The 13,699-nt window shown below is 36.7% G+C and overlaps 1 protein-coding gene across 1 annotated transcript in view; it reads right to left on the bottom strand.

Moving 5' to 3' along the window:
* The window catches only part of LOC145674868 (thiamine-triphosphatase-like), a 578,824-nt gene that overhangs the window by 80,421 nt on the left and 484,704 nt on the right, over positions 1 to 13,699 (bottom strand). The window contains exon 5 of the mRNA XM_081745113.1: positions 3,577 to 4,258. Coding sequence (XP_081601239.1) covers positions 3,577 to 4,138 — 562 coding nt within the window. The 5' untranslated portion in view covers positions 4,139 to 4,258. The remainder of the gene's footprint in view (positions 1 to 3,576; positions 4,259 to 13,699) is intronic.

Here is a 13,699-nt window from a genome sequence, read left to right as displayed (position 1 = left end):
TGCTTCACTTGTTGCAGATTTTTTCTCTCATTTCCAAAACTATCCCAAATCCCTCCTTTTTAAAAATAATTTGTGGAATGGCAATTGAAAACAAAGACCAAAGCTATGTATCCAAGTTTTCCCTCTCCCCTTTGTACCGGGATCGACCCCCTGATAGAGTTCTGCAGTTAAGCTACAGTGACTGAATAAAAAGGTTGTGTATTGTTGCACTCGTATCTTTCTAGTTTTGCTTAGAAGTGGCAGGAATTTTTCCATTCGATATTTTAATCCTTATTGAACTTGTGGAATGTAGACCTTGCATATGGGATAAGATAACAGACTCTTTCAAGGACAGAATTGAAAAGCAAAAAGCATGGCGAAAAGTTTATGCAAGCCTTGCCCAGGATTTTGAGTTCATGGACAAAAAGAAACGAGAAACGACAGGTATGTATGCAACAGCGCAAATCTGTCTTCAACATTGGGGGAGGGGGTAAGATCGTTCCCATATTATATATATAGCGATGTTCAAACTATTTCTGTAGTCGAGAAACAATGCTGTGGAGGATCAGGGGAGCAGAGTTGTCTTCAACATTGGGAGGCGGGCAGATTTGAGGCTTATTCTGAGTGGACATTAATTTCATCTCGCTTTCCTTTCTGGCGATCGGACACAATCAAATTTCTCTCCCAAAAAAACGCATTTCAAATCGGTTTATTGGGGGGGACAATCTCCCCAGTTCCAAGATTGGAGTGGACATTTCCCCTTCATCCCCCCGGGGTTTGCGCCAGTGTATGTATGGAGCAATGTAAAACAGATTTACTAATTCGAATCTTATCATTTAATCTACTATGACATTAATGTTAACTGCATGGAAAACAAAATAATATGCATACAATATGCAACAGTGTTCCAACAAAAATTAAAACTAATATAGTTTGCAATGTACAGCAGTATCAATTCTTATCGAAACGAAAATAATATGTTTACAGCATCTATTTAAAACGGCACTGTTAAATCTAAACATGTTTAGGCATAGAACTTTTTTTTGTCTAAGTTTTGTACCGTCCTCCGCACCTCTTCAGAACAGTTTTTGTAGTCCTTGTTTTAAAAAATAATTTTCCCAATTATTATTTTTTTTTATTTGTTTTCGTATATGGAGAAGATTTTTTTTGTGTGTGTCGCTTACTTCGCTCATCACCGGCAACGATATTGTCGGGGCTTCCACCGATATTGTCGGCGACGTGTGCAAAGTACGCCGACACCGACACCGATATTATCGGGGCTTCCACCGATATTATCGTTGCCGTGTGCAAACGCACTAATGCTTGTTTTCCGATTGGTCTTCCAGTTAAGACTTTGAAAGCGTTCCTACTTTCTTCTATCCTGGCTACATGACCTCTCCACCTGAGCCTTCTAGACTTGACTACCCTAACAATGTTGGGTAAACCGTATAAATTATGTAGTTCCTTCTTTATGAAGTTTCTGCCATTCCTCATTCCCGTTCCTCTTGGGTCCGAATATTCGTCTCAGGATCTTGTTCTCAAATACTTACAGTCTACGTTCTTCCTTCAGAGTAAGGGACCATGTTTCGCAACCATACAGAACAACAGGTATGATTATCGTTTTGTATATTTTAATCTTCAAATTCCTAGACAGAATTCACGACGACATAAGATTTTGAACTGAATAATAACACGAATTCCCTGCTTTTAGTCGACATTTAATTTCTTGATGAATATGGTTTTCGTCTGTAAATATTCATCCTAGATATTTGAAAGTATCCACTTCATCAAAAGTATTGTTTGATATTTTAACGTATCCATAATTTGCCGTATTACGATCCCGATGCACTTCCATGTATTTTGTTTTCTATACATTGTTATTATTATTATTATTATTATTATTATTATTATTATTATTATTATTATTATTATTATTATTATTATTATTATTATTATTATTATTATTATTATTATTTTATTACCTTAGCTTTCACCAACACCACTGTTTCATAAAAACCGAAGAAATTTTAGGAAATTTTCGCGAAACCTATCTTTTACATTGTGGGTGTGGGTGGAATACCGTAATTAATTCCGTCATAATTGACTGATTTCAATCCCGAGCAGTAGGGACTGAGTGAAAACCTTAAGAGTCTGACATACTAAAAATAATACAAAATTTACCATTTTTCTTCTGCTTGTTTATTCATAAGTGAAACGAGATAATGAATTACAGCTTACCACAATCATAGATAATGTTATTTTACAATAGATAATATGAAGTTAGTGCATTTTCAGTGTTGCCATTCATAGAAATTACAGTGTTGCCAGAATAACATTTCCCCCAAAATCTAAGTTAAGGCAGCGACTAGAAGAACGAACTCAACTGCATTTGATTACGCATCATTCTGTTTTGGAATTCTGTGAACTACTTTTTCAATAATATTATTATTTAATTTTAATAACTGTATCTTAAAACTATTTTGTTTATTACAAACTATCAAAATCGATTTGTTTTTACAAAAGTTATCGTGGGAAACTATATAGTCTTTTTATTTGTGAAGCAAGTAGGGTCTATATTTATAATTATACTCTTTGCTGACAAGTAGTGGGGATGATAGGGAAATCTCAAATAAAATAAGCGTCTATCGCATCAAAATTGAATCACTTTAGTGTAAATTATCGGGTAAAATATTTTCTTATGATATTATTTAGGTAAGAAAATTTCAATATGTCGGAGAATTTAAGCGCTTTTACTCACTTCTCTCTGCCGTAAACAGTGAGAATAATTGCGATAACTAAACAAAGTATATAGAATGTTTAGTCAAAATCGATTAATTTTTATGTGGTTAATATTGTAAAAATGTTTCAATGTGTATGTAGAAACTTGCAACATGAAGTTAATTCTACTTCCTTTTTGCTCACGCCGTGTGCATCTTAATTGATACACACAGGTTTTCCTTCCGGGGCCGCGTGTATCATTTTACATACACAGTCGAGACTCCATTCGGGGCCAAAACAAAATCATCAGGTTTACCCTCTCAGGCCAAGTTTACCTTCAGGAAGGTAGTCTATTGTTGTGTCTATTGACAATTACTTTTTGTCTCAAAACTTTATAGAGCCCAGGAAGGAAAACCAATGTGTATCAATCCCGCTACACACGACCTGAACGTGTTATCTTTTGAAAGTATATTTTGGTCCGGGAGGGGGAACCAGCAGAATTTTCCTTGGCGCTCAATGTGTTAATCTTGATAGATTGCAATCCCAAACTTCATGTGGTTAGGATTCTACGTTAAGCTATAGGTTCACGTCTTATATAGCCTCGCTGCTGAAAGGGACGCTAAACTAAAGAAATCAAATCAAATCAAAAATCTATCTTATGTCTTTAATGCGAGAGAAAGTTATTGATTTACCATGTGCGGTTTTATTTAATGCCTGTAGTTTGAAGATCTACCAAAGTTTCACAACATAAACGTTCGTTACATTTTCGAATTAGATTTGAATAGCGACCGATATCTCTCCCCAATTCGAGCTTTAATGGTTTAAATACTTCTTTAAAAAAGAAGCTGACAGCTACCATTAGTCTATTTGCAAACTTACCTAAACTTTTGGCCAGGTCATCCACCGTTTTGGTAGCAGCGTCCACCTGCTGAGGATCATTAACAATCACTTCGATTTCTCCGATTCGAACTCCACTGTCTGTGACGTCTATGTCAATGTGACATTCTTGCAACTGGAAGCTTTGCCTCTGTGTTTCAATTCGTGTTAGCTGTTGCAGGTGATTTTTCACCACATCATTCAAAGAAAATTTTTGATTACCACCACCATCTTCCAACATGTCCTGACTTGAGTCAAGTTTCAGAATTCGAAACAATATGGATACTATGTGAGTTTCATCTGTACTTTCACAATATTTGGTGCATTTAGATTTTGCTGCTTCGTTTCCACCATGTGTGACATTAGGATATTTGAGTTCCCAAATCCCATCTCTTGATCTTAGCCAATGATCGTTACGGGCCAGATATAAATTCTTTGTATCATAATAAATGTCTATAAATTTAGTTGATTTAATCAGAACACCGCCTAGTTCTTCAATTTTTTCCTGAAAATTCTGTGGAACAACAAATTTCCGTTCTACTTCTATAGCACTAGGAACAGCCATCGTTAATAAAAATTTCCAAAAGTTACAACGACTTTTTTCCTTTCTCCTGATAATTACGGTTACGTTAAGAGATTATCCTGTATGAATTTTTAAATTTCTTGATGTTTGATCCTCCAGTACCTGGAAAGAAAACGAAAAGTAAGAGTTCATAATACTAAATATTTATTACACCAATAGAAGAATAGTCTTTTTAAAAATATACTATGGAAAACAGTTAAAGGAAAATGGATTAAGCATCAGTTTGTGATTAATCGAACTGATACTGCATAGCGAAGGAAGTACATAAACATTACTGGACACCTTGTATCTGTGAGGTGTCTACGTCAGAACTTGATCTCCAATTGTGGGATGGGTATGTACCATACTTTATAAGATCTGATTGACAGCTTGTAGCTGGCTTGGATTGCAAGGACTTGGCACATTCGTTCTAATTGCCCATGTAATTCTCATAACCTTCAAGAAAGGTAATGGGCCACGCCCATTAAGCGGGACCAACCCGTCTCTTCATTTAGGTCCTTAGGGTCTCTGAGTGTCAACGAGCAAAACTTTACCAGCATCTGCAATGTTTCATTCGGGCATTAAGACAAGCTCACCTCCTTCTTAGTGCCGAGGCACCAAGGTACCGAATCCCACGATGACCAAACTCCATAGCAGAAATTACCACAAATCTTGCAATTCCTGGAAGTTCTAAGGGGGCTTGCTAACTCCCGCCCCAGTCCACTTCAGATCGTTCAAACTCCGTGCTAAGGTACCACGTAATACCCTCCTTCCACACCACCTCTCGAAGCTAATGACACGTATTTTTCGCCCATTTGGAAGGTATAGGAGGGCTTTCCGGATTCGATTAGCCATGAAAGAGCAACAAACACTCTTAAGTGGTTTAAATTCCATGTTAAACTGTAGGCTTCCTCCTACGTGATCTCGCAAATGAGAATGAAATGAAATATTTGAGTTCAACGTCCCACGATTATGCCCCTTAGACTAAAAGAGACGGGTGATTAAGACAAGTGAATGATAACGGAACGAGGGCATCGTAGCCTAGAGCGTTGCATTCATGTCCGCGGGGTCCCGGGTTCGATTACCAATCGGTGCTTCCCCAGTTTTCAGCCTACCCAGCGTCGTGAAGCAAAACTGGGGAGTCACATGAATAAAAGACGTGACGACCACAAGGTCTAGAAAACTCCCGATACGCCGGTTACCGATAGGGCGATGCGTTCGTCGCTAGGTTGGACGTAGTTCCATAAGTTGCTAACAGATGGCGTGGTGCGGCTCAGGATCACAAAGCGGGCCGTTACGACAAGTACTTTGGTTTTAGTGGAGTTATAATGAAAGAATAGCTGGAATGAAAACGTGGAAGGAAACGGGAATATTCCGAGAAAACCCACGGACACAATGTTGTCCACCACAAATTAACTTGGCCTGGAATCAAACCAAGAACTCCACAAATCAGAGGTAAACGCTCTACCACTGAGCAATTGTGGTGTGTGATCTCGCTGTTGATAAAATTTTAAAAAGGGCAAAATTAATAAATCGAACCAATCAGAACAATGGGACGTTAAACTCAAGAAATAATGTTAGCAAAAATCCAGTTTAATCAACTTGACATCGTTGTACTTACAATCGCAAAATGCTAACGCGATATGTTTTAGCACCTTTAAGAAAAAAAATGGAATCAAAAGATATGCATAATAATATCACAGAGATGTTGTCCGCCCTCTCATTACTTAACTCCTTTTTGATGTCTTAAACTTAACATATTGACAAATGACTATTGACCGGTAATAACAGCAGGAAGAGAGCTATTTCATGGAAAAGACAAGTGCGCATACTATGTATAAAATACGTTGAATGCTCTTTATGTTTTTCAAATTCTTATCCGATGCAGAGACACTCTGCACTGATAACGTATTCGTTAAATGATGAGAGAAGAGTTAAGATACCTACATGATGAAACTTAATGGAGGACGAGGCATGGGCGTGAATTATGAGAGTGTTCGCTCTCCAATACACTAACACATATGCTGCTAGTAGTAGTATTTGAGTGGTGGTGTGTGTACATATATATATATATATATATATATATATATATATATATATATATATATATATATATATATATATATATATATATAAAGACACATAAGCATGAGTGCGTGGAGTAATTCTGCTCTCCACTTGGCTAGAGGCAATCACACAAGATAATAATTCTTTACGAGGCACACGTAGCGTATAGTTCACCCGCTGTACAGATAGAAAATAACCACTTGTCTCGTATAATTGTGTATGGTTACGTGTCAAACCTCGTATATGGAAGGTTTTCAGAGGCTCTTTTAGATGATGATGATCACAATGATGGAAGAAGGTTTTATCTGTAAAAGAAAGAAAGAACGAGAGAGAGAGAGAGAGAAGCTTCATTTACACGAGGTGTGGTAAATCCCGTGTAGGTGGATCTCAACAGACACGATATATTCTGATATTACCCAACGCGCCAACACTTTAATTATGAGAAGAACAGGGCGGTAGTTAAGCCACTCCAAACTCATATGATAAACGTCCAATTAATGAGAGACTTAATTTCAGGTCTTCGAGATCCTTTCTGATATGCACAATTGCTTGTTTCATCCATCATTAAACATTGCCTGTTTTGGTCTCGGGTATGCATGCACACATTCCATCCGTTAGCGGTGCTTTACCCTCTCTTTGCATATTGTTTTTGATCTTCCAAAGAACCTTAAGAGTTCAAGCTATGCTTAGAATTGTGATCAGTATCTTATAATGAATCCTACCTTACGGCTATACCAACAACACAAAACTTAATATTCAAGGTAAAATTTATTTATTTATTTTATAATATTATTGTCATTATTACTATCTTACAATCATTGGCGGGTCACTTTTTTTTTGGGGGGGGTACTCTCACCGAATTTTAATTGTACAAGACAGTGGCGTAGACCAGCGTTTCTCAAACTTTTTCATTCATGGAATCCTTTCACGTCCAAAATAAAATGGCGGAACCCACGAAAATAGTATTAAATTACTCGACAATTTATAATAGTAATACCAATCTTCTGTCGATAATTCTAAATGATTAATCTAAATTCTAACCCACTTCTAGATGACATAGAGACTTGCGTTTTTATATTAACTTCCTTGATATTGGTTTGTACATTGAAAAATGTTTAGAAAGTTGAAATTTTCCACTCAAAAAAGGGAGGAATGCCCTTCCATAAGATTTTTAGTTTTTTTTTTTATTTATGGATTTCGAAACGAAGATATAGGCCTACATATCCTGCAGTAATTGAAAAATTTTCTTTTGTCTTCTCTAGGTTTAGGAAACAGACCGTAAAATGAACATTCTTCCACTTTTGATCGATTTATATGATGAATCACATTATTCTTTATGTTCTTTTCCTTTTTATTTTGCAATTTATAGCCAAAATTAAAGCTGTAGCTTCTTCTGGCTCTGGCATGGCTGCAATTTTGGTATCACCATCTTTTGAGCGGCTCGAAAGTATTCAATGCCTTCACACTACAGGTTCACCTTAGCGGTTCACGTGAGCGGCTCACAAGATCCTAGTGTGAAGGCAGTTTTAGTTTTATTAATCATCCGTCTTCTTTAACCTGAAGCTGAACGCGTGGGATACAAACCGAAAAGTTTTACTCCATTTGTTACTATTATTTTATTGAATAATGTTCTGGGAGTTGTCAAACGAGTCAGAATTATTCATAGAGAGACCTGACTCTTTCAAACCTTCTTTTGCCTCGCCACTGAAGAATTTGTTAATTTTGTTTTGACCCAGCAACCGTGTTACTCGACATTCTACGAGGGCTGAAAAGAAAAAAGTGGCAACACTGTCCCATCCCCGCACAGGGAATTTTGAGCAAGCTGCAGTTGGCAACACTTGTAGCGGGTGAGTGGAGTTATACAACACGGGTGGTGGTGCTAGTGTTAGCGCGGCAGTGATCGTAGTGAAGTGTGTTGAATACAGGTTGGCAAAGCACACCGCTTTAAAGGTGATGTTTTCCAAGTTAGAACAACATTTATGGATAAAGATCGAAGTGGTCCGTGATAAAAACGCCACGGAATGTCACTCCGGACTACGTGAAGCATGCGAAAATGACGCATTGCCGTATCGGACTGTGGCACGTTGGGTAGCAGCGTTTCGTGAAGGACGTGGCAGTGTGCAACGTCCACTCATTGTTTTGCATGACAACGCCCGTTGTCACAGCGCAGGTGTTGTGAGAGACCTGTTTGCACGATGGGGCTGGGAGGTTCTAGAGCACCCACCCTATTCACCGGACATGAGTCCATGTGACTCATCTGTTCTCTTTGATGAAAGAACCACTGCGAGGGATGCGTTTCCGCAGCAGAGATGCCATACTTCGAGCTATAGGGCGCTCTCTTGCAGACATCAACAAAGAGGGCACCGCTGCTGGTATCCTGCGACATCCCCATATCTGGCAACGGGTGCAACATGCTTCAGGGGATTACATTGAAGGCCTGTAGAAGTTTCATGATTGTCCAATAAAGGGTTCGTGAATGATTTGTTTATTGCCACTTTTTTCTTTCCAGCCCTCGTATTTACATTAGATCTGCAGTAAATATTATGTGTTTCCTTTTGGAATCCTGATTGAATTTCATTGACCTCTCCTTATATGTCATTTAAGATAATTAATCACTTGAAGAATATTAATAGTTGACATTTTTTCTTTTGACACGTTACATAGCTGCAAAATTCTCTAAATCTTTTTATCTCCAATTAATACTGATTGAGGGACGGTTGATAGGTTATGCGTGATTCCTGGTTCATGATAATTGAAGAAAAATGTTCCTATATCTCATAGAACTATGCAAAAGACGACCAGACTCTTTATTACATTCTTTCCTATGATTAATGGATTGTACTCTTATGATAACACAAGGTTTCAGTGCTTGTTAGATTCCAAGAGGTGTGGCAATTTCCAATTAAGACACGGTTTTGAAGTTCACATTTGTTTATTTATTTATTTTCAGTATCTCCTCCAAGCACAGGTAAGCATTTTCTCCAAAGTCTTATGAAAATAACCAGGACGGTGAATGAAAACACAAGGGTACGATAGTTAAATGATAACATTCATCTCAGATGATGGCAGACCTTGGATCGATCCTGGTGACGTTCGTGGGTTTCCTCGGGGTTTTCCTTTCTCTTGCCACATTCTTACCCTTCATAATCATTCATTCTAATTAATTATCCGTCTCGTTTAGCCAAAAAGGGAATACCTTACAACAGCGTTGTATATTTTACTTGTAATACTTGTAATTTACTTGTAATTTTGGGTCATAATGTATTTTAAATATACACTAGGTAGATTTTGATAATAAAAGAAGAGAAAGACAAAGAAATAATATATTTATAATGTTAATATTATAAAAAATATTTAAGTTTTTTTAGGTAATCTAATCATGACGTGGTCGTCATGACAACAAAGAATATTATAGAGTTATTCAGTTGGTTAAGTAGACATCTTAAAAATTGTGTAGATGTTAACTGTGAGGCTTCTCTTTTATAATTCTTAAACAAAGTGTGCATGAAGGTAAATTGTGTATTTAATGGCTCAGTATTAACGTTTAAGAACCAGATATATCGTTCGAACCCATGGTCAATGGCGGCGATTGGACGTTAAAAGTGAGGAACAAGACATGATCTGAATATATCAATGTTAGTTTACCTGGTTGTTTCCAACACTTTATTTGAAGAAAGGTTGTATAACTAATAGGATACTATCTTTTACAGTTAAAATACGTATATCGTATTTCATATTTTATTAGGTCTAATTAAATTGGCAAAAGCAAGGCAAGCAGGTACTAGCTTTTTGTACTCTTAAACAACAAAAGTGTAAAAAGAAATTTGATTCTTTGACCATGAATATCTTAAAATTCTGTCTGGAAAATTTTGTGATCAGATTATATAATAAATTTGCAAAACAGATAAATAGAAACAATAATATTTTTAATCATAGTAATGAATAATAAGGCTTGCTTTGTAGAAGTTATATTGAAGCTGTGGATTAATGAACAATTTATATTTTTAATTCCACAATCCCACTAAATATATGTTATTCCTCTTAGAAAATGAAAGACAGTAAATACTACAAGCAAATGCTACATTTAAAGAAATATGCAATTGCAATATTAATTGCTTTGAATTGCAATTAACACACCAATTCCGAAGCTTTCCACGGGAAGACAAATAACCAACACGTATTCATGCAACGGCAAATATTATATGGCAGTTTTTTTTTTAATGAACCAGTAGCTAATACATACAAAAACTTTACATTTCCAAATTAAACTATATACCTTAAGGGGTCACTTCAAAAAAGTGGGGGACAACTGCCCCTGTTCTTCCCCTAATCGCCGGCTCTTCCCATGGTGCATTACGTTATGCAGTGTCCACAGGACTAGCTCGGGAGAGTAATGCTCCCGGAAGTAGAAACGAGAAACACAGTTCTGATTGGTTGGCATTATCCACTTCTTGCAACGTTGCATTAAAATAGCAGAAATCAAACGCTTGTTGCTGTCAACCTTCGTGGCCGAGTGGGCTAGCGCTATATGCTACTAATAAAAGTCTCTTTTGGCGCGAGTTCAAACCCGGCTCGAGGAAAGTTTTTTCTCACATTTTTTTTACATTTTTATAACACTTATTAAATTAAAATAATATGAAAATAATACTTAAAAAAGTGATTTATTTATTTTTGTGTAGATAAGTAATTGTAGTATTTATGCCCTTGTACTTCATGATATAGGGCTCGTTCTGTTCCCCTTGTACTTCATGATATAAATTTTGTGACCAATTTAAAACAACTGTCTAGGATAGCGCGTAAAACAGCTGGCTAGAGTAGCGCGTGGAAAAACGTACTTCCGGGAGTATTACTCTCCCGAGCGGTCAACCACCCAGCACAGATACAATGCAGTGATCACGCAACAATCCTCACAACCAAATATAGTGGCATTTCGATTCTAATTGGTCGTTTCTGCGTTTTCTGGCTTTACTCTTTCAATTGACTTGATTAGTGTAAAACTACAGCTTCCGGTTTCTGCAATGAATTCGCGAAATTTAGAAGTCTACCGTAGTTTAACGTTGTGATAATATACAGGGTGTCTCAAAAGTCTCCTGACATAAGGTAATTCTTTTATTATCAGTTACAACAAAATGTAAGAGGGGAAATCATCTCCAAATATGATGTTTACAATCAAAATTGAAGGATTTTTTTTTTAATCGGACGAGCCGTTTGGGTTGTACACTCTTTATGCGCCCAATGTTAAATGAAAATGCAACTTTGCCGTTTGCCGGGAGGTGGATAAATTTTGTAAGTGTATAATGAATGGGGGTATGTTTGAAATGGGTGCTGACCATCGACACGTTAGCGTAAAAGACAGTAACTTCATTCACTCATGTTGTACGTGAGGGCTATAATTTTCTTACCAGACGTAAATGGTCGACTAGTATTTCTAGACGGTGTAAAGCATTAAGAGTCTTCATCCCGACGAAATTAAAATACCGCTAATTTTACAGTAATTATGTGATATCTTCAAATAGATAAAAGATAATTGAAATATGGAACAAGAGCGCCCTAGATAATATTATTTTGCGTCAGGTACCGTTATCATAAGTCACCTAGTGGCTTTCCGTTTTCAGCTGTTTAGAAACGCGAAAATAAATGCCGATTTTCAAAATGTCTCGAAATCGAAAGCAGATAAGTGAGTCGTGAAAACGGTTTCTTATGTAAAATAATATTGTCTAGGGCGCTCTTGTTCCACATTTCGATTATCTTTTATCTATTTGAAGATATCACATAATTACTGTAAAATTAGCGGTATTTTAATTTCGCTGGGATGAAGACTCTTAAGAGTCGATTGGAAGATGTATCTCTTGTGGGTTCAAATCCCATTCAGAGCAAGGTTGTTACGTATCGTACTTTACACCAATCGTTTTGTCATTACTCACTTCTCATATTCTTCTTTAGCTTGAAGGATAGAGCTGTGTAACGTAAAACTTTAAAAGTACAATATAGCACAAGCCGTTAAACTAAAAGTTAAGGTTATACACGAGACGAGACAAGACAGAACTCTTCTATAGGAAGATACATTTTTCGGGACAACGCTTTCTGCACACCTTTTCGAAACGAGGCAGCTCTAACTCCTTTTCCGTGTACATCCCTATTCAAGATTACATTCTTTAACTCCTTTACATTATTATTATTATTATTATTATTATTATTATTATTATTATTATTATTATTATTATTATTATTATTATTATTATTATTATTATTATTATTATCTTCAAACTCATTATTTCCCACGAAAATTTTTTTAAGGAAAGTCACAAGAAGCGAAAGTACTTTAGATATATTGGCAGATGAACATTCGAGAATATATAGCTCTTTTCCACTTTTCCCCGTCTGCACATCCAAGGTCCTTGAAGAAAGGTTTTGCTGTAAATGGGGATGATAATTCCTCCTTACGAAGAACAAGACGGAGAAGTAAGTATCTATGTATTTGTGTGTGTGTGAAAGAGGGAGAAGGGAAAAGAAACTATAGTCACGGAGGGTCCCGCACTGGGATTTTCTCAGAGCTATTTTCTTGGGAAGAATCCCTAGTCTTTAGCACTAATCACGGCCGCAGGCTGCATGGCGTAAGAAACACACTCACTGGGAAGGCGAATTGGACAACGATTAGCTGGGCCTTCTAAGAGGGAGAGACTGCTTTAGTGTCTTCACTCACTCTTCATCTTCTTCCTCTTCCTTTTACTTTTGAGCCAAGAAAAAGAGAAAACGAAATGATCTAGAAAGATTTTTTTTTTCGATTCAGAGCTTACACAGATGGGACTGTTTGATTATCCAACTCTGAATCAAAGGTGTTAGATTACTTTACCAGTTAGATTCAACTTTATAAGCCTCCATAAACCAACTTTTATGTGTTCAATAACTTATTCTCCATTAGCAAGACTACATAATTCGTGGACCACAATCGGGAATCGAACCTGAGAGGCACTGTGGTTCAGCAGTAGAGAGCTCACTTTGCGTATAAAGAATCCGTGGTTCGATTACAAGGCCATGTAAGTTTGTAGTGAATATCATGTCCCTTCATTTTCTCGAGGTTTTCCTGCTTCCTTCCACTTTCTCATTTAACTAATTCTTTGACGATCATTTATTTCCAAGTCTGACACACTAAAAAATAATACACAATTTACATTTTTTTTTCTTTTGCTTGTTTATTCATAAGTGAAAGGAGATAATGAAATGCAACTTACCACAACCCTAGATAATATTATTGTACAGTAAGGGACACTTCTGGACGGTACACCCATACGGAAATTTACTGCAAAAGTGTACCATCCAGAAGTGTCCCTTACTGTACAACAGAAAATACGAACCTGAAGAATTTTCAGTGTTGTCATCCATAGAAATTACAGTGTTGCCAGAATAACATTTCCCCCAAAATCTAAGTTAAAGCAAAGACAAGAGGAACGAACTCAACTGCCTTTGATCGTGTTATTTTGGAATCCTGTGAACTAC

The sequence above is a fragment of the Thermobia domestica genome, chromosome 18 (genome assembly GCF_964235325.1).
Source record: "Thermobia domestica chromosome 18, izTheDome1.hap1.1, whole genome shotgun sequence".
Classification (NCBI taxonomy): Eukaryota; Metazoa; Arthropoda; class Insecta; order Zygentoma; family Lepismatidae; genus Thermobia; species Thermobia domestica.
This window is presented reverse-complemented; position numbering and strand designations above follow the sequence as displayed.